The sequence below is a fragment of the Populus alba genome, chromosome 13 (assembly GCF_005239225.2).
Source record: "Populus alba chromosome 13, ASM523922v2, whole genome shotgun sequence".
Classification (NCBI taxonomy): Eukaryota; Viridiplantae; Streptophyta; class Magnoliopsida; order Malpighiales; family Salicaceae; genus Populus; species Populus alba.
The window spans coordinates 14,588,005-14,607,939 of record NC_133296.1 but is presented as its reverse complement, the minus strand read 5'-3'; the positions used below and the strand labels follow the sequence as shown (position 1 = coordinate 14,607,939).

General features: G+C 37.2%; 4 protein-coding genes across 7 annotated transcripts in view; 3 read left to right on the top strand and 1 right to left on the bottom strand.

The window, feature by feature from the left end:
* Window positions 1–743: 743 nt before the first annotated feature.
* LOC118033553 (probable polyol transporter 4) lies at window positions 744–3,593 on the top strand. The gene is given in 3 exon segments (XM_035038568.2): window positions 744–1,257; window positions 1,802–2,637; window positions 2,639–3,593. Coding segments are annotated over 3 exon segments (1,578 nt in total). The 5' UTR covers window positions 744–1,043; the 3' UTR covers window positions 3,167–3,593.
* Window positions 3,594–5,168: 1,575 nt separating this feature from the next.
* LOC118033557 (epoxide hydrolase 2) lies at window positions 5,169–7,321 on the top strand. The gene is made up of 5 exons (XM_035038573.2): window positions 5,169–5,319; window positions 5,414–5,628; window positions 6,175–6,342; window positions 6,469–6,704; window positions 6,940–7,321. The coding sequence occupies exons 1-5, from the start codon at window positions 5,250–5,252 to the stop codon at window positions 7,190–7,192; spliced, it is 942 nt and encodes a 313-aa protein (XP_034894464.1). The 5' UTR covers window positions 5,169–5,249; the 3' UTR covers window positions 7,193–7,321.
* Window positions 7,322–9,120: 1,799 nt separating this feature from the next.
* Window positions 9,121–19,935, top strand: part of LOC118033558 (epoxide hydrolase 2) — a 32,664-nt gene continuing 21,849 nt past the window's right edge. Inside the window, exons 1-6 of one of the 3 annotated variants that reach the window (XM_073404125.1) lie at window positions 9,167–9,514; window positions 9,593–9,807; window positions 10,248–10,418; window positions 10,539–10,589; window positions 15,568–15,692; window positions 15,775–16,158. In XM_073404125.1, the coding sequence (XP_073260226.1) occupies window positions 9,445–9,514; window positions 9,593–9,807; window positions 10,248–10,418; window positions 10,539–10,589; window positions 15,568–15,692; window positions 15,775–16,024 (882 nt within the window). In that variant the 5' untranslated portion in view covers window positions 9,167–9,444 and the 3' untranslated portion in view covers window positions 16,025–16,158. Of the gene's footprint in view, window positions 9,515–9,592; window positions 9,808–10,247; window positions 10,419–10,538; window positions 10,590–15,567; window positions 15,693–15,774; window positions 16,159–19,935 lie in introns of those variants that run through there. The other 2 variants (XM_073404126.1, XM_073404124.1) reach the window with 2 other exon arrangements.
* LOC118033554 (lanC-like protein GCL2) lies at window positions 13,044–19,806 on the bottom strand. Of its 2 annotated transcripts, XM_073404123.1 has the most exons (7): window positions 19,530–19,806; window positions 19,246–19,424; window positions 18,931–19,042; window positions 18,720–18,836; window positions 18,315–18,632; window positions 17,499–17,769; window positions 13,044–13,941 (listed from the first exon to the last, which is right to left on the bottom strand). In XM_073404123.1, exons 1-7 carry the CDS (start codon window positions 19,692–19,694, stop codon window positions 13,904–13,906), a joined length of 1,200 nt encoding a protein of 399 aa, XP_073260224.1. In that variant the 5' UTR covers window positions 19,695–19,806; the 3' UTR covers window positions 13,044–13,903. The 2 variants fall into 2 exon arrangements, with proteins under 2 accessions (XP_073260224.1, XP_034894460.1); XM_035038569.2 differs by lacking the exon at window positions 13,044–13,941 and having other exon boundaries at window positions 17,089–17,769; window positions 19,530–19,805.

Here is a 19,935-nt window from a genome sequence, read left to right as displayed (position 1 = left end):
GTTAGGCTTTTTACATGCTCGAGATATAATAGTTTCATATCTAATTAGATGTAACCTTGAAAATCTCAAAGGTTGTGCTATTCTTGATAGCATAACCTTTTAATTTTTTTCAAATTAAATCAATCAATTAATAGAGTTTGTGCACACATAGCTTGAGAAATCAAATCAAATCAAATAAAAAAAGCAATCAAATTAAAGACTTAATTTAAATTGGACTAATATGATTTTGATAAATGTAAAACCAAATTGAACCCAATTAAAACCATTTAAATTTTTGGAAAATAAATTTAATTTGATTGATTTTTTTTAATACAAACCAAATCATTTAAATCAATATTCATCTCTGTGAAGTGATGCTCAAGGGTCCAATAACCTATCACAACTCTTGTCGGTGGGGGGTTAAGAGAGTGGGTTTAACACTTTAGCTTTCACACTCGAAACTAACTCTATCTTCCATCCGATTGGTGTGCTGTGGAAATTCCATCATCGCAAATCTTGCATTGATTGGTTGGTAGTTTATTCCAACGCAGTGTTCATGCGCCATTATGGCTGCCCAAGTTCAGACAAAATCTTGTACTATTGCCGATAAATTTAGTAAAAACGTTTGTGTAAGAAATTTAATTATCCTTTGCATTATCCATTCTTTAATCAATCTCAGGGATTCAAAAAAGGAAAACAAAAGGTATGGGACTGAGAAAAACATTTTCTTTACTTGAACAAAAATAGTGGGAATAAAAAAGCTTGTACCTGTAGTGTTCCCTTGAAATTGCCAATAAGCCTTGTTTAAGGTAGGAAGTCAATGCCTTGTGATGCTTACCGCCATTTAATGTAAAGAATAATTTACAACACCTTCAAGTGGCGTCCTGCTTACCTTGCTTGGCAAAAAGTAAGGCCCACTTGCTTAGGACATGTCTTCCTCTCTTTAAAGTTTCAGATCTAAAACCTAAGTTCAGCTCGAGTCTGACATCTTTTCCTGTTAGAGAACTTCTGGGTCTGTGTAGTTTTTGTGTTACTTTGACTCAGAACAGGTAAAGAAAAAAGAGATGGGATTGGTTGGTGTCCAAGAAAATGGGAATGGAGAGGTTGGTTTGTCTATTGGAACCAAGAATAAGTACAGGAGAATGGATTCTGAAGTTACAGAGGATTTTGATGATGGTTCACATCATCATCATCAAGAAAAGAGGAGTAGCAGTACTAGAAAATATGTTCTTGCTTGTGCCATTTTTGCATCCCTCAATTCTGTTCTTCTTGGCTATGGTAATCAAGCTCTCATTTTTTTCCCCATTTGAGATGGTAGTGCTGTTGTTGCTGTTTTTGTTTCTGTTGTCTTAGTTCATTTTGTTTGGCTGATATTTGTTCTTGATTGTTTGGTTTGACAAGTCCTCCATGCTTAATTAGTAGGGGGAAAATACTGTTTTGTTTCATTTTTTTGGAAAGTTCATAAAATCTTCTGTGGACATTGTGCTTGTGAATTAGCAGAAAACTAAAGTTCAAGTCTTGTGGAAGTCAATCTATTAAATTTCCTTCCTTCTTTTTTTTTTTTCAATTTAAGATGCATTAATGGTAATCAAAATATATGAATCAGATGGAACTGACAAAGCTAATTTTGCTTTTTGAGTGTCTTTGTTCATGATTGAAGAATGGTTAATACTTTTAATTATTGAATCAAGGGTGATCTAGAATTTCAATAGGTTGGGTGGTAGGTTGTTATGTTTGGATTAAGAATCTTATAACACTTTATCTTTGATCATTATAATGGAAAACTACTTTATTATTTATGATTATGTTTTTCAATCTGCAGATGTCGGTGTCATGAGTGGAGCAATCATATTCATTCAAGAAGATCTAAAGATAACTGAGGTACAAGAAGAAGTACTTATTGGGTGTTTAAGCATTCTTTCACTTTTTGGTAGTTTAGCTGGTGGAAGAACATCGGATATTATTGGTAGGAAATGGACAATGGCTTTAGCAGCCATTATCTTTCAAACAGGTGCAGCTACAATGACACTTGCTCCTTCTTTCGAAGTGTTAATAATAGGAAGATTTTTGGCTGGTATTGGAATAGGGTTTGGTGTCATGATTGCCCCAATCTATATTGCTGAGATATCACCAAGTGTTACCAGAGGTTCTCTTACTTCCTTCCCAGAGATTTTCATAAACCTCGGGATATTACTCGGTTATGTCTCGAACTTTGCATTTTCAGGTCTTCCAGAACATATAAGCTGGAGGGTAATGCTTGGCGTCGGAATTCTCCCCTCATTCTTCATTGGAGCTGCACTCTTCATAATCCCAGAGTCACCAAGGTGGTTGGTCATGAAAAACCGAGTTGAAGAAGCAAGAACAGTCATGTTAAAGACAATTGACAATGAGGCAGAAGTGGAGGAGAGACTTGCAGAAATCTTACTAGCTGCTGGAACTGGTTCAGCTGAGAAGTATGAAGAGAAAGCTGTGTGGCGTGAAATGTTAAGCCCTTCACCTTCTCTTCGCCGAATGCTGATCACTGGTTTTGGAATCCAGTGCTTCCAACAGATCACCGGAATAGATGCAACTGTTTACTATAGCCCTGAAATCTTCCAAGGAGCTGGTATTCAGGATAAGTCAAAGCTTCTCGCTGCAACCGTTGCTGTAGGTGTTTCGAAAAACCGCTTTCATATTGGTTGCCATATTTCTTATTGACAAACTTGGGAGAAAACCTTTGCTCTATGTAAGTACAATTGGGATGACTATTTGTTTGTTCAGCATTGGTGTTACTCTCACTTTTATTGGGCAAGGGCAGGTTGGGATTGCAATGGCAATTCTTTTTGTCTGTTCAAATGTTGCATTCTTTTCGGTGGGAATTGGCCCTGTTTGCTGGGTCTTGACATCAGAAATTTTCCCTCTAAGGCTACGTGCTCAAGCGGCTGCACTTGGTGCAGTAGGGAATAGGGTGTGCAGTGGCTTGGTTGCCATGTCTTTCCTCTCCGTTACCCGTGCAATTTCTGTTGGTGGAACATTCTTTGTCTTTTCTGTAATTTCAGCCATTTCAGTCCTTTTTGTCTACGCACTTGTTCCAGAGACGAAAGGGAAGTCATTGGAGCAGATTGAACTGCTATTTAAGGATGAGCATGAATGGCAAGGAAGCGAAATAGAGCTTGGAGATGTCGTGCATCTCGTGCAGAAACAATGACTTACTGAAAGGTTGTTTTAATGAGCCTAATCACCCAACTTTCACAGCTCAACAACCATGATTGCAGGTGGATTTGTGCTCAAGACTCAGCTACTAGGTTATGATTGCTGGTGGATTTGTGCTTGATCCAATTCAAACGATTTGGACAGTCAACCTATGGTTATTTGCAACCAGAACTACCTGTAAATTTGTGGCTAAGGTAGCAAAACTGACATTTCTACCAGTCACGTTCTTGGTGTTCAAGTCAAATTCACTCCTGGGATTTTATGATGTGTTCATCTATTATTCTAGGCTTGGTTTAGCTTGAAATCTATGAGAAAGTTGTATTTCCTAGAGAATTGTAGAAAAAAAGGTTTCTTTGCTGACTTACTATCTGAAATGTACTCATACCAATTTTAATGAACTCTTGTGGATTCAAAACTTCAAATCTCTCCCTGGTTCTGCATTCAACAATTACATATGTTTACAAATGTATTCTTGATGTGGGCTTAAATTACCTAAGAAAATAAAAAAGCATTTTGTGGGTTGCATGGCATGACTCGTGGAAATGAGGTCTAAGGTATTTTGGATCTGCTCTGAGATGTGACTTTTGTCATCATTTCTGGGTTCTGGAAATAAACCTAAGCTAACCAAATTGATATACTTGCATACTGTAATGCATTTCTCTAATCTTTTCACCATTCCAACCACAAAAAACCAAATGAACAGTAATATTTGCCAGCTGGCTTGCATCTTCCAACCTTTTCTGGCTCTATAACGTGCTATTGTTCCTGATGGATAAAACTACAAACATCTGTGATGAGTTTTCGAGGCCATTGATGAGGGAAAAAAACCATGCGTTATTTTTATATAATGAACCTTTTTGAGATCCAAAAGATTCTTTAGGGATGCCTTTTGTATCCAGGACAAGAAACATGAACAATAATTTAGAAACAAGTTTTTGGCATTGGAGAGATAAGATTCTACAGGTATATATATCCTATTCAGGTTAAAGTGAGTAAATCTTGTCCGTCCATCACCGTATTTTAGTCCTCGGATAATTGGTAATTGATCACTCATCAACTGGCGATATAAGTCAAATCATCTTGTTTGATTTCCTTATCTTACTAATACTTCAGTGCTATTAATCATTTAAGTCATTGCTGTACTCTCTGGTACATCCTCTATATCAAAATCTGAAAAAGAAAAAGTTCATATGTAAATGTATAAAAATATGAAGAGGACCTTAATTCGAAAAATGGGGTCGTGACAATGTTGTTGCTTTGTCTGTTTTTTAAATCTTTCAGATTTCTTTAGCTTTTACTTTGTTTTCTATTGTCTAAGGTCATTTAGATTTGAGTAACGGATCTTTGTATTTCTTGAAGTATGATCCTAGTATTTTGTATAATTTTTCTTTAATATAATTACACTTAATAAAAAAAGAAAATGTTTTGAGATCCTAAAGATTCCGTTGAGATATTCTTTGTATTGAAGGCAAGCAACCAGCATAATAAAGTTAGGAATAGATAATCATCAAATATATGTTCGAGTGATAAGAGTTTGGGATTAAAATATTTATTTTTTTTATGATTTTAGGTTTGAGCCATGTGATTATTAATATTAATGGTTATTAAAAGCTTACCTGGTCATTAATTTCAAGACTCATGGGAATTAGTCAAGATATGTGCAAGTTAGTTCGAACATCCCACGTGAATCTAAAAAAAAAAAAAGGTTAGGAACTAGTTTTTAACATTGAAAAAATCAGATTTAATTTTATCAGCAGGTTTAGAAATTATTTATATTCCATGCTGGAATGTATTGATTAAATTGAATAATAAAGTGGCTTGAATGGTTTAATTAAGTAAATAAAATTAGAATACATTTCTTCATACCCATATAAACACTTACATAATTTATGCTAACATATATTTTCTAAGCGCTACATGTGGTGTTTTTCAAGGTAGGAGTCACAATGGTAATAGTCGCAGCTTAGTGTGAAATTTAAGTCAACCCATATTGTTTGTTTGCCTAATGTTCTTAATAATTCAAGGCCATTAATCATTTGAACTAATTGCTGTACTCTCTCACATATCTTCTGTGAAACATGGAACATATCAGCCACACACATGTGGAAGTAAATGGGCTAAAACTACATGGGGCAGAGATTGGCACTGGTATTGCAAACCATCACCAGAACTTCTCCTCTGATTTCTTTTCTTCATTTATTGATCGCAGTTAGTAATTTTAGTGGTGGAGTCTTGTTTGCAGGTCCTAAGGTTGTGTTGTTCCTGCATGGATTCCCACAAATATGGTACACATGGAGGTATCAAATGATTGCTGTTGCGACAGCTGGATATAGAGCAATAGCCTATGATTTTAGGGGCTATGGGCTCTCAGAGCTGCCAGCTGAACCTGAGAAAGGGGGCTTCATTGACCTTGTTGAGGATACCATTGCCCTTCTTGACACTCTTGGCATCCGTAAGGTAATGTCATTTCTTAATCTTTATTGCTTTTTAAGCACCTGATGCCATGAATCTTGATTCAAATTAATCACATAAATTTTCATGTTCCCCTTAAATTTGAAATAAAATAAGGTCAGTTCTGCAGACTGTGGGACGTTACCTGCAAATTCTTAACTGGACGAATCTTGGTAAACTTGGCATGTTCTGTTCCGCCAAATTGAAATCATAGAGGTTGATGGTTCCACCAGATGCTCTAATGATTTTTGGTACCCTCTTATATCATAGCCCGACAAGTCTCTGGTGAGATGTCGGGGTGAGTAAATGACCAATCTACCGCAAAACTGTAGTTGAAAAAACAAAAAGGTTCAGAAACAGGCATAACACTAGGTGAATTGAGTGTGTAACATCGCTAGATGTTGAGATAAATGTTGCAGATAATTAGTCAAGGCCAAGTAGGGAAGCGCCAAAGATGATCTCTATGAGCTGCAGTTCACCATAAAGAAACTTTTAAGTTTGTTCTTGCGCATACATGAACTGAAATCTAATATATACCTGCATCGATGCCAGGCCTTTCTAGTCGGTACAGACCTGGGATCGTTTCCAGCGTACATGATAGCTGTTCTTTACCCGGAGAGGGTTACCAGTTTAGTATCACTAGGTGTTCCATTCAGGCTACCAGGGCCCAGTGATGACATTGATCTGATGCCCGAAGGTTTCTACTGCAAAAGGTGGCAGGTACATTGTCATTGTCATCGATGTCTTACATTTGATAATTTCCTTAAAACTATTTGAGTTTTAAGTTGGTAGAAATTGAACTTCAATTCTATATCAATCATGCCTGCAATGTCTAAATATTCTCAGGAGCCAGGCAGAGCTGAAGCAGATTTCGGGCGCTTTGATGTTAAGACAGTGATAAAAAACATCTACATTCTCTTCTCTGGAACTAAGCCACCAACAGCTAGAGAGGACCAAGAGATCATGGACATGGTTGACCCGTCTACTCCTCTACCACCATGGTTCTCTGAAGAAGATCTTGCAGTCTATGCATCCTTGTACGAGAAGTCTGGATTTCGCTATCCATTGCAGGTTCCATACAGGTAACCATACAACTCCCTGTTAAAGAAAATTAACCTCCAATGGCTAGAACGATGGAAAAACATAAAAAATTTCGCTATTTAATTACGTTGTCATCACGTGACTTAAACTATTCTAGGCAATGATAAGAAAAATTCCATTTTTCTTGCTAATTGCACACTCCTGGGACCGAAAACCAAAGCATTTAGCTCTAGAGAGTAATAACAGTAAGCGTTAATGGTTAGAGTTTCTGTGCAGGACTTTAGGCATAGATTGCTGTGGAATAACTAATCCAAAAGTTGTAGCACCAACGTTGCTGATTATGGGGGAGAAGGACTATGCTCTTAGTTTCCCTGGCATTGCAGACTACATAAAGAGTGACATACTGAAGCAAAGAGTTCCAGATTTGGAAACCGTCTTTGTAGAAGAAGGGAACCATTTTGTTCATGAGAAACTTCCAGAGCAGGTGAATGAGTTAATAATCAACTTCCTCAACAAACATAGCAACTAAAGAGGCCTATCTACGAGCATCCGAAGAGATGCAATGATATCCATTCACAATAATAAATTGGCTTTCCTGTAGTGTGCTAATTTCCGAGACTCGATGTTGTGTTCATAAATAAGATTTTTTTTTGGTACCCATTTTGTCATTTGAGTGAGTGATGAATCTAACTGGAAAAAAAACTGAGCCAAGAATCCAAAGAAAGCTGAAGATAAGGGTACTGACTGAAGCTTAAAGAACAAAGCTGAAATATCTATTTCCTTTTTTCCCTTTCAGCATGTTTTCTGATCATCTGGCAAGGGAACTAAATTTTTTCAAACAATTGAATCCAACAACTCCATTGCAAAACAGAGAAAGGTGGCATCATCCTGTTCCATGCGAGGTACAATACAGAATGAGTTGCATTTGGCTTTATACGACTTCCACTCAAATAGAAGCATAAATGGCTTTTATATCATGGTGTCCAAACCATGTTGTCACGAAGATTTATGACCTGCACATAGAAAAAATTCCTTTCTATATTTCCATATATATACAAATCTTAACACACATACAAACTTTTTTTTTCCTATAACTTAATTAGAGTTCTATGTAACATTAATAACAAAATTAAATTCTAAATATAAACTAATTATCTTAATAGATTTGTAGTAATTTTTGGAGCACTAACTAGGTTTAAAGAAATAACATTAATTACAAAAAAAAAGGTTTTGTAAGTCCAATAAAAATGACTTGTTAACTAAGCTACAAGTCTGGAAAAAAATAAATAATAAAAGGGTGAGTTCAATAATTCAGAGAGTAGATAATGTTTAATATACATATATAGGATAATAAAATAAGAAACATATATAAATTTGACTATAGGCTCTTACAAGAAAGTTTTACAAACAAAACATAACAAAGGATATCATAAGATAATGCTCATCAGAAAATCAAAATGCTATGAGCATATGGCTTTAGACTGTGAGATAATCAGTCAACACATATTGATGATTCTTAACTACAACAAGATGAAGTTTGTTGGGATTTTTCATAAATTTAGAGATAATGCTGATAGAATAAAGTATATTAGGTCTTGAGTTTGTGAGGAAGATCAAAGATTCAATTTGAATCAATTTTTGTTGTACCATCATCTTGCAATAATTTCTCATGTACTGCTATTGGAGATATTACAAGTGTTGGAAATATTACAGGTTTATACTCTGACATGTTGAATTTCTTTAAAAGATTTGTAATATGCTTTTCTTGTGAAATAAAGATTTTTTCTAGAGATTGCTACACTTAAATGCCAAGAAAATATCTCGCTAAAGTCTAACATTTCAAAATTTTTCATCATAGCAATCTTGAATTTTGTAACCATATCTTTGCTTGTTCTTACATAAATCACATCAGCAAGATAGAGACAAACTATTATAAAATCTTCTCTCTTTTTCATGAATATCTTTTGTATTGAAGGCAAGCAATAAGCATAATAAAGTTAGGAACTAGTTTTTGACATTGGAAAGATTGGATTCGCTTATAAATTATTTATATTCTGTGCTGAAATGTATTGATTAAATTGAATAATAATACTGCTTGAATGGTTTAATTAAGTAAATAAAATTAGAATACATTGCTTCATACCCATAAAACACTTATAAATTAATTTATGCTAAAATATATTTTCCAAGTGCTACATGTGGTGTTTTTCAAGGTAGGAGTCACAATGGTAATAGTAGCTGCTTAGTGTGAAATTTAAGTCAACCCATATTGTTTGTTTGCCTAATGTTCTTAATAATTCAAGGCCATTAATCATTTGAACGAATTGCTGTACTCTCTCACATATCTTCTGTGAAACATGGAACATATCAGCCACACACATGTGGAAGTAAATGGGCTAAAACTATATATAAAAGCACCGCCGCCTATTGCGATACACTGCTAGTCTTTCCTTAAACGTAAGGTTGGATTTACAAGCCCAAGAAGGAGATTGATATAAGACTCTTTGGAAGGTCCATGATTGGGAGATTGATATCAGTTTTCTTTTGTTTTGGTTTTTCTTATTGCCAAACTGAACCAGACCAGCCCACAAGTAGAAAAGTTTTTCGGTAATTTATCCCATTTTTGGCTCTTGTCTTGACTCCTTGTCGGTTTGACCGACACCATCAACAGTTTACTAGTCACTCAAATATTAGTCACTCAAATATTTAATGATCATCTCTTTTATTCCAAGTCATTGAAACACCCACCTCTCTCACACATACAGACACTCTCTCCCAATCATGGAGCTCATCAAGCACACCCTTGTAGAAGTAAGAGGGCTAAAACTGCATGTGGCAGAGATCGGCACCGGTATTAGTCAAATACCAAATGTTTCCTCTCATATTGTAACTTATTTCTTCATGGCTGATCATGTTCATTTATTAACAGGTCCTAAGGTGGTGTTGTTCTTACATGGATTCCCTGAAATATGGTACACATGGAGGTACCAGATGAAAGCTGTTGCAGCTGCTGGTTATAGAGCAATAGCTATTGATTTTAGGGGCTATGGGCTATCTGAACAGCCAGCTGAACCTGAGAAAGGGAACTTCATGGACCTTGTTGATGATGTTGTTGCCCTTCTTGACACATGTGGCATCAACAAGGTTATCAGAGTTTTTCTCTGGTTTTTAATGATGCGAACTTGGCATTTTTCTATTAACTGTATATTATAGGTCTCTTTTTGGCCTATTACCCAGGGAATCTTTTGTGGGGGTAATTGAGCAGATTTATATATAATATATATATATATATATATATATATATATATATATATATATATAAAAAAAAAAAACTTTCCTTGAGGATGATGCGCAAATTAAACATTATCTCAAACTCAGAAACCCCCCCCCCCCCCCCCAACATTAGAAAGGGCAAGTCCTGCAGACACACACAGATATATATATATATATACACACAGAAAGTGGAAAAAAAACCCTCAGAATCTCTATCAGCAACAAAGAGTCGAAAACCATAAAAAAAAAACTTCCAATTTTGATCTTATGTGCATATATACATAAATGTAATGCTTTGATGTTGGCACCAGGTTTTTCTTATTGGGAAGGATTTTGGATCTATAACAGCATATCTAGTCGCTGTTGTGCACCCTGAGAGGGTTTCAGGTATTGTGTCCCTCGGTATTCCTTTCTTGCTACCAGGTCCTAATTGTATCCGAAATGATCTCATGCCATCAGGTTTCTACATAACAAGGTGGCAGGTACGATTCATTTATCTCCTGTATTTGATACTTGCCTTTCAGATCCTAGAGTGAGTTTTTGGTGATAATGATAATTACAATTCATTGTTGATCTTGCCTGTTTTCTCTAAATAAACACAGGAACCAGGTAGAGCTGAGGCAGATTTCGGACGCTTAGATGTCAAGACAGTGGTAAGAAACGTATACATTCTCTTTTCTGGAACTGAACCACCAACAGCTAGAGATGACCAGGAAATCATGGACTTGGTTGACCCATCTACTGATAATTATTCACAATCAAAGTTACAGTCTTTATTATGTATACTGTTTCTTTATATGTACATTAGAAGAGAGAATAAAAGGAAAGAAAGATCAGTACAATCCTAGGCTATCTTTATCTCCCTTATTAACGGGATTTTCACATATTTGGAATGCCTAACAAATCTCCTAATTAGTTGCTATTACAGCTCACGTCAACACTCCCCCTCAAGTTGGTGCGTAGATGTCTCGCATGCATAACTTGCCAAGTGAGTTGTAGAAGTCCTTGCTAGACACTGCTTTTGTTAGAATATCTGCTAACTGATCTTTGGATTTCACAAATGGAAATCGAATTATCTTTGCTTCAAGATTCTCTTTGATGAAGTGACGGTCAACTCCACATGTTTAGTACGGTCATGTTGGACAGGGTTGTGGGAAATAGAAATAGCTGCCTTGTTATCGCAGAAGAGGTCCATTTCAGAAGTGGGGGCAAATCCGATCTCTGCAAGTAGCTTTCTCAGCCAAAGGAGTTCACAGAGACCTTTAGACATACCTCTAAACTCAGCTTCAGCACTTGACAATGCTACCACTTTTTGCTTCTTGCTTCTCCAGGTTACAAGATTTCCTCCTACAAATGTAAAATACCCTGAGGTTGATTTTCTGTCAGTGATATTACCTGCCCAATCTGCATCCGTATATCCATCAACCTTCAACTGATTATCATGTTTTGAGAACATAAGCCCCTTGCCTGGAGATGACTTCAGGTACTGGAGAATTCGAGTCACTGCCTCCATGTGACTTTTGCTTGGATTGTGCATGAATTGGCTCACAACACTTACCGCATATGCAATATCTGGCCGAGTGTGAGAGAGGTAAATGAGTTTACCAACTAACCTTTGATATCTCCCTTTATCTGTTGGTACCTGGTCTGGGTATTCTCCAAGTCTGTGGTTCTGAACAATGGGTGTGTCTGCAGGTCTGCATTCCAGCATTCCTACTTCTGTTAGCAGGTCTAATATGTACTTTCGTTGACAGAGGAATATACCTTGCTTAGACCTGGCAACTTCAATTCCCAAAAAATACTTTAGTCCCCCTAGATTTTTCATCTCAAATTCAGTTGCTAACTGTTTCTGAAGCTGAGACATTTCTTCCACATCATCTCCTGTTATAATTATGTCATCTACATAAACTATCAATGCAGTTACCTTTCCCAGCTTGTGCTTGAGGAACAAAGTGTGGTCAGAGTTACTTTGTTGGAAGCCATATTTCTTCATTGCTAAACTGAATCTTCCGAACCATGCTCGTGGTGACTGCTTTAGTCCGTATAAAGCTCGCTGCAATTTGCACACCATTTCAGTTTTGGAAAGTGTTGTATAACCTGGAGGAACCTCCATATACACCTCCTCTTTGAGTTCGCCATGGAGGAAAGCATTCTTCACATCAAGTTGATGTAAAGGCCAGTCAAGATTTGCAGCAAGTGATAGTAGTACTCTGACTGTATTTAGCTTGGCAACAGGTGAGAAAGTTTCCTGATAGTCCACACCATATGTTTGTGTGTATCCCTTTGCTACTAATCTTGCTTTATATCGGTCAATAGATCCATCTGCTTTGTGTTTAACAGAGAACACCCATCTGCAACCCACTGTTCGTTTTCCTTCAGGTAATGGGACAAGAGTCCATGTATTATTCTTTAGTAATGCCTCCATTTCCTCATTTATCGCTTGTGTCCATTTCAGATCTGTCAATGCCTCATTAACACTGGTAGGAATTTGACATATGGAAAGATCCTGTGTAAATTTCTGAAGGGGTTTAGAAAGACCCTTAGTGGATACATAATTGGCAATTGGATACCTTGACCTTCGGTCTTCAATCTCTGGAGAGTATCTATTAGGTGGCTTGCCCCGATTGTACCTGTGAGGTAAGACATATCCCATAGAGACATCTATATTATTGATATGCAGAGGTGTTGTAGGAGTACTTACTTTAGGAGTATTCTCAGGAGATGATTCGGCTGGCACTTCAGAGAGGGGGGTTGCAGGTTCTGTCTCAGACAATATATGTTCCGTGCTAGGATGGGTATCAATCTGCCTATTAGAGTGTATATCATTGTCACCGTGGACAACATTAAGGTCGTCATTTGGCCTCTCATGAAGCAACTCAACATTATGTGGTAGGTTCTCTTGACTGATCCAATTAAACTCGTTGAGCTTCTCTTGTTGGAACCAATTCACCTCTTCATCTTTATTATGTGTCTCCCCCTGAAGAGGAGAAGTGGATGCGAAGGAGAATAGAACATGTCAGCTTCTAAGAATTGAACATCCATAGTCACATAAAGTCTGCGTGCAGTAGGGTCATAGCACCGATACCCTTTCTGATGTATACCATAGCCCAGAAACAGACACCGACGTGCACATGGATCAAGTTTAGAGCGCTGGTTCTTATGAAGGTATACATATGCTACGCATCCAAAGACCCGAGGAGGGAGCATTAACACATTTGGCAGTGGCACATGAGTAGACAAGGATTGCAGTGGAGTCTGAAACGATAACACCTTAGAAGGCATTCGGTTGAGAAGATGAACAGCAGTGGATACTGCATCAGTCCAGAATCGTTGAGGCATATAAGCGCCAAGAAGCAGGGCACGTGCAGTCTCAAGAATGTGTCTATTTTTTCTCTCTGCAACACCGTTCTGTTGAGGTGTTTGTGGGCAGGAAGTTTCATGAATGAGGCCATGATGATTGAAATAAGTCTTAAGGTGCTTATTTACATATTCACCACCATTGTCGGAGCGGAGAACCTTAATAGTGGCTCCATACTGGGTGCACACCATCGCATGGAATGTTTCGAAGATATTGAGAACCTCATCTTTCTGTTTCATCAAGTAGAGCCAAGTCATACGTGTACAATCATCCACAAAAATAACAAACCAACGAATGTCGGACATATTCGTAATCGGTGAGGGTCCCCACACATCAGAGTGTATTAAAGCAAATGGAGTGTCACTCTTATTCATGCTTAATGGGTAAGTAGCACGGTGGCTTTTAGCCAAAATACAAGTGTCACACTTCAAATCAGAAATCTGAGTACTCATAAATAAATCCGGAAGAACATGCTTCAAGTAATGGAAAGATGGGTGTCCTAGACGACGATGCCATAACCAGATCTGTCTCTCTTTAGCAGTATGCAGATGGTGCATGTGATGTGCCTGGCCGATATTGATGTCGTCCACATAATAAAGTCCCCCCCTCTTAGTACCACGTCCAATTATCTCCTTGGTGAGAATGTCCTGAATAAGACAAAAGTTTGAATACATCAGTACAACACACCTCAAGTCTGTAGTAAGTTGGCCTACAGACATCAATTTATGTGATAATGCTGGAACAAGTAAAGTGTTGGCTAAATGTAGGGATGAAGATAAAGTCACAGAGCCTGCTCCAGTGACTGGTGAAATACCACCGTTTGCATTGGCGATGCTGGTTCGACGTGGGGAGGATGTATGAGAGAAATCCGAGGCATCAAATGTCATATGGTCAGTGGCCCCTGAGTCGAGGAGCCATGTATTACACGCCGCATCATTGTGGCTGCTAAGTAAGGCAAGACCAGAATTACCTGAGTTTAAGTGGGGAGGGGCCTCAGTAGATGTTGAAACTTGCTGTATAAGAGAAAGGTTAGGCTCAGCAACAGCAGCAACCGCAGCTTTGCCTGGACTCCCAGTAGTACCAGCTCCATCACGCCGTTTACGGGCCTGTATATCATGCCACCAATCTGGGTATCCATGTAACTGGAAACAGTTTTCACGTGTGTGTTTCTGGTTGCCACAGTGGGAACATTTTCTTCCATCATTGGTGGTTCGGGTCTTGGTTGTTTTATTTAGCATAAGACCTTTAGAGGCCAAGACAGCCCCTGGTATCCCATCAGTATTATGACTGGTCATGACTTGCTGTCGTATAGCCTCTCGTCTAACATGTGCATATGCTTGCTCTACTGAGGGAAAAGGATTCAGCTGTAAAACATCTGCACGTATTTTGTCTAGTCGGTCATCAAGGCCATCCAAGAACACATATACCCGATCTTCCTGGATGATCCTATTATAATGTTGAATATCAACAGAGCATTCCATGGGATTTGGCCGGCGAAAATCAATTTCACGCCACAACCCCTGCAGTTCAGTGTAATATTTTTCAAGTGAACCAGAGGCTTGCTTCAGACGAGTTACACGTCTTCGAAGATCATACACTTGTGATGTATCGCTTCCATCAAAAAGGTAGTTGCAATAGAGTCCCATACTGCCTTTGCTGTAGGAAAGCGAATAAAATTGCCAAATAAAGAGGGATCCATAGAAGTAATTAACCAACCTTTAACAATAGCGTTATCAGTGCGCCACTTGCGAAAGGAGGGATCAGTCGGTGGTGGCTGAGGAAAGTCACCATTAATATACCCCAGCTTGTCTTTGCCAGAGATATACATCTCAACAACCTGGGACCAGAGAGCATAGTTGGATCCATCCAACTTAATGCCAATAGGAGCAGCGGAGGGTTCAGAGGTGATGGTCGGGGTCTGTGTTCTATTCAACGCCTCAGTCATCCTTGTTGTTAATTCAAGGATAGAACCTGAGAGATGGGACGTGTTGCCATAGGTATTCTGATCTTCAGAGTCTGCCATAGATTACGTGGTGAGAGAACAATTGTGTTTTAGGGTGTAGTACAGGAAGCCAGATCGTAGGCTAGCTCTGATACCATGATAATTATTCACAATCAAAGTTACAGTCTTTATTATGTATACTGTTTCTTTATATGTACATTAGAAGAGAGAATAAAAGGAAAGAAAGATCAGTACAATCCTAGGCTATCTTTATCTCCCTTATTAACGGGATTTTCACATATTTGGAATGCCTAACAAATCTCCTAATTAGTTGCTATTACAGCTCACGTCAACATCTACTCCTCTGCCACCGTGGTTCTCCGAAGAAGATCTTGCAGCTTATGCATCATTATACGAGAAGTCTGGATTTCGTTTTGCATTACAGGTTCCTTACAGGTAACCAGTAAAGTCGTCTAGGATGCTGTATTCTTATGCAAACAAAACTACGCTAAGAGGGATGACATGGAATTCGATGCAGGTCTTTAGGCATAGATTGTGGAATTACTAATCCAAAAGTTACAGCACCAACATTACTGATCAATGGCCAGAAGGACTATCTCCTAAAGTTTGCAGGTATGGAGGACTACACAAAAAGTGAGCAACTGAAGCATTTTGTACCGGATTTGGACACTGTGTTCCTTGATGAAGGGAACCATTTTGTTCATGAGAATCTCCCAAAGCAGATGAATGAGCTGATCATTACCTTCCTCACCAAACATTGTAACTGAAGATTATATTCTATGACCATTTCAAGTGTTACGATGGTATCCAGCTGGGGTACAGAGTGCCTCGCAACTTGTGTTAAGCTGATATGATGTATCGAACTATGTTTGAAATAAGATATTTTCATCTTTTAAGGTCTGATTTTGGTTAATTTCCCATTTATCCTATTTTCATTTACAATGGGCAATTGTTGAATTAAACGAGAATAAACAGAAATTAAAGATTACAAAGGATCTCAACCAGACCTGACAAAACAATCTTAACTTTGTTAATCTCTTTTAATATGTTAAAAAATAACAAAGTCCAAAATATTGGTGTATTTTATAAATAAATAAAGAAGGAAAAGATGTTTATCCCATATTAAAAAAAAGCACTCTCTTCTAAGTGTTTATAATTGTAGGTTTCTAATGTATAGTAAATTAAATAAAAGTCATGATGGAAAGACTTTTATAGTGGGCTTCCTAATGCTATTATATGTATATTTATAATATCAAAATATAGCATTTAACACTTAATATATCAATGAGATAAATTTATTTTTGAGTTAATTTCTTTAATTTTTATAATTAATTTTGATATTTATGACTATTAAGATATAACTAAATAACAACTATTCAATTTAATTTAAAATATAAATATTTCATTAATAATAATATAGTTTTATTTACGGTTATAATATTAAAAAATATAATATTTCATTATAATATTTTCAAGTCTATTAAAAATGGTTACTATACAAAAAATTATAGATAGAACAAAAAACATTTTTTCTTTTCTTTATCTTATTGTATTATTCTTATAAAAGTTTAGAGTGCTTAATTGTATTATGAAGGTATTGTTTTTATGTGAGACAAATAAATATCTTAAAAACAATGTTTTCATGTTTCCAAACCAACTTTTTATTTATTTCCATCTTATTATTTATCAAACACAAAATTGTTTAAAAATGAGCTAAAACTGGTTGCTAGAATAATTTCTGAAATACATTTTGCTCCATTCTATTTGGTTGATATCTAGTGATTTCCATTATTTCAGAATACGAAAGTTCTACAGTAAAATGATCATGTACTTGGTATATGTAATTCGAGAATCTGTTATTAATATCATTTGATCACCCGTCCATTATGTAAAGCAAAAGTGGCTCTTTGCCTGATGGGAGATCAAACCCCACACTAGTAATACCATAGTCTACTGTAAAATAATGCATGATTGTCGAGGCTGAAGGCGGACTTCTATCATTGCATTTTCATATACAACTCAAAATACCATAGTCTACTGTAAAATAATGCATGATTGTCGAGGCTGAAGGCGGACTCCTATCATTGCATTTTCATATACAACTCAAAATGACAGCACTGAGTTACCCTAGTATTCAACTCAACTACTGTGACCTAATATTCATAAAAAGATTTTAGAGTTCATAAGCAGGGAATCTAGCCTTGGATGGGTCGATCATATCTAGAAAAAGATAAGTCATACCTCCCATTCCTTCAAACATTGAGTAGGGGCTATCACCTCCATGCATCTCTCCGGCAGATATAAGTTTGTGAGCTCTATCCAGCAGAAAGCAAGTAAACGCTTTGGCCTTGTATAAGAACTCTATGTTGCCTGTTAGCTGGTACAGTGAGAGAAACACATACGCATTCCCACTGATGCCATGGCAAATTCCAACTCGCTTGAGCAGCCCACGGTTCCACACTACCTCTGCAGCATTTATAGCTGCTTCCAGAAACTCTTTATCTCCAAAAACCTGAGCAATTGCACATTTCAATTTTGTAAAAAGCCGATGCAAAGTAGTTTCCACAAGGACAAAGGGCTCCTACCTATAATTTTATATGATCTGGGAAAAAATATTGCTATCTAGTTAGATTCAGTCTTCAAGTATCCAGCCTGATATCTGTGATCAGAGCTATCAAAAGAAGGAATAAACTTTGCTACTACAGAAGTTACAGTTTCATGTAAACCTATGAATACTGTTCCTACACAAAACATTCTTACAAAAATGAAGGCTACACTCGGTTGGAAAACCTACTCGGATTCAGACCAAAAATACAGATCTAATTCAAAGATTTAACATTTATTTCATGTATTCAGCCATATTGGATACCGAAGAGATCAAGACAAACACATGCAATAAATGCCATTGCCATTTGCCAATGAATTTGAAAATTTAATGCTCTCATTAACATGACTAAAGGAGAAAGGTCAAAATCTGAATCATTCATAAATATCAAGTTCTTGCTCCAGTGGGGCTTAAATTAGCTTACAATGAACTAGATAACTGGAGAAATTTACCTTAACTGCCTTGACAAGTGTAAGAGCAATTCCAGGTGCTCCATGACACCAATGCACAAGAACATCCCTCTTGCGATCTTCTTCACTTGTAGAGTAGTTGCCGCTGGGAAAGCAGTTATTGATCATGTATTTAAGGGTGCCCTTGACATCCTCAAACTCATCAGGTTTCAGCTCTACATCCAATAAAACATTCATAATACCTGCCAATCCATGGGCAGCACCCCAATACCTCTCACCATACCATTCATACATTAATGGGGAACCTCCTTTCTTCGCCAATGCTCTTCCATTTTTTATAATTTCATTCGCAACAGCACGCTACAATAATTTTACCGTAAGACTGTTACATCCTGCTTAACTAATTCAAAACCAAAGTAGCAAAATAAGTAATAGCAGAAATCTCACAATGGTCGTATCAGGGACAGTCCCCTGCCCCATGTGTTTATTTAGGAACAAACAAGCCCATAAGAATCCACTTCTTCCATATAACAACTCATCAGGGTGATTTCTCAGCAGCTTAATCTGTTTCATAAACAATCAATAAATACTCACCGACAACCAATTTGTGTTTTTACAAAAATATGAAAAATAACACACAATAGAGTAAAAAGGCCACCTCTCCTAATTGACTCAGATAGTAACTCTGTAATGCTTCATCATTAGCATGCTTTGCTGCTACAGCCCCAAGTGCACAAACACCAGCTCGCCCACATATAAATGTCACATCCCTAGATTATAAAACACATTCAACAACATTACCAGAAGTCCAAACCGAATCCACCCCTCTTTAGTAGCTTCAAATTTGCGTTTTACACAAGTTATAATCAAAACCCAAAATCATATCCAATTGGCTCATACCATAAATTTAATCACAAAAACAAACTATACAGTGAAACAACATGACATCTTCACCAAGAATGGGAGACTCTACCTTGAAGCCCGAGAAGCAGAATCACAAGCCTTAACAATCTCCAAACAGAGAAAGAGATCTTTTTCATTAGTAGTAACTTGATAGCTCTTAAAAAGCAACAAAGCAGTGCCAAGATTTCCACTGTAAAGAGTAAAATCATGCACAACTTGCCCACCTAACCCCCATGTCTCCATCACTATCTGTAGAACACAAAAATCCCACTAAACACACACAGTGCCAACATTACCAAACAAAGCAAAAGCAACCCAAGAAATGAAAACAAAAGAAAGAGAAGTTCTTGTTACTGTTTCTTTAAGATCCAAACCAGAACGTTGAAACTGCTTGGAAAGTGAAGTGTAGGGCATTGAGAGAAGCTTCATGAGAGAATCCTCATCGGTTACTTTATCTTCTTCTTGTATATCTTCTGTTACAAAGCTTGGCATTGCGTTGGGAAAGAATCGATCAGCCATTGCTGCCTCTGGTTCTGAAGCGAGATTTTTTTTTTTTTTTTTTTTCTCTCTGTTTTAGGTTGTCGTCAAAGGTTTAGAGCTTAGTAGCTGCTACCTGGTAGTCTGGTACTGAGCGTTGGAAATTGGCTAATGTAAACGTGGCAGATGCACCGTCTGCTTAAACTACTTTGTAAATAGCGTAAATTGCATCATTGGCCCCTAAAGTCTTAGAGAATTGAAAGAATTGCTAATTTAGACTCGC

Excerpts from the sequence above, each read along its gene's own strand:
- LOC118033557 (XM_035038573.2), top strand. The coding sequence starts at position 5,250 with ATGGAACATATCAGCCACACACATGTGGAAGTAAATGGGCTAAAACTA. Across the intron at positions 5,629-6,174 it reads ACACTCTTGGCATCCGTAAG|GCCTTTCTAGTCGGTACAGA; the intron begins GTAATGTCATTT and ends CATCGATGCCAG. Across the intron at positions 6,343-6,468 it reads TCTACTGCAAAAGGTGGCAG|GAGCCAGGCAGAGCTGAAGC; the intron begins GTACATTGTCAT and ends AAATATTCTCAG.
- LOC118033554 (XM_035038569.2), bottom strand. The coding sequence starts at position 19,694 with ATGGCTGATCGATTCTTTCCCAACGCAATGCCAAGCTTTGTAACAGAA. Across the intron at positions 18,837-18,930 it reads ATCTGAGTCAATTAGGAGAG|ATTAAGCTGCTGAGAAATCA; the intron begins GTGGCCTTTTTA and ends TTTATGAAACAG. Across the intron at positions 17,770-18,314 it reads CACTTGTCAAGGCAGTTAAG|GTTTTTGGAGATAAAGAGTT; the intron begins GTAAATTTCTCC and ends GCAATTGCTCAG.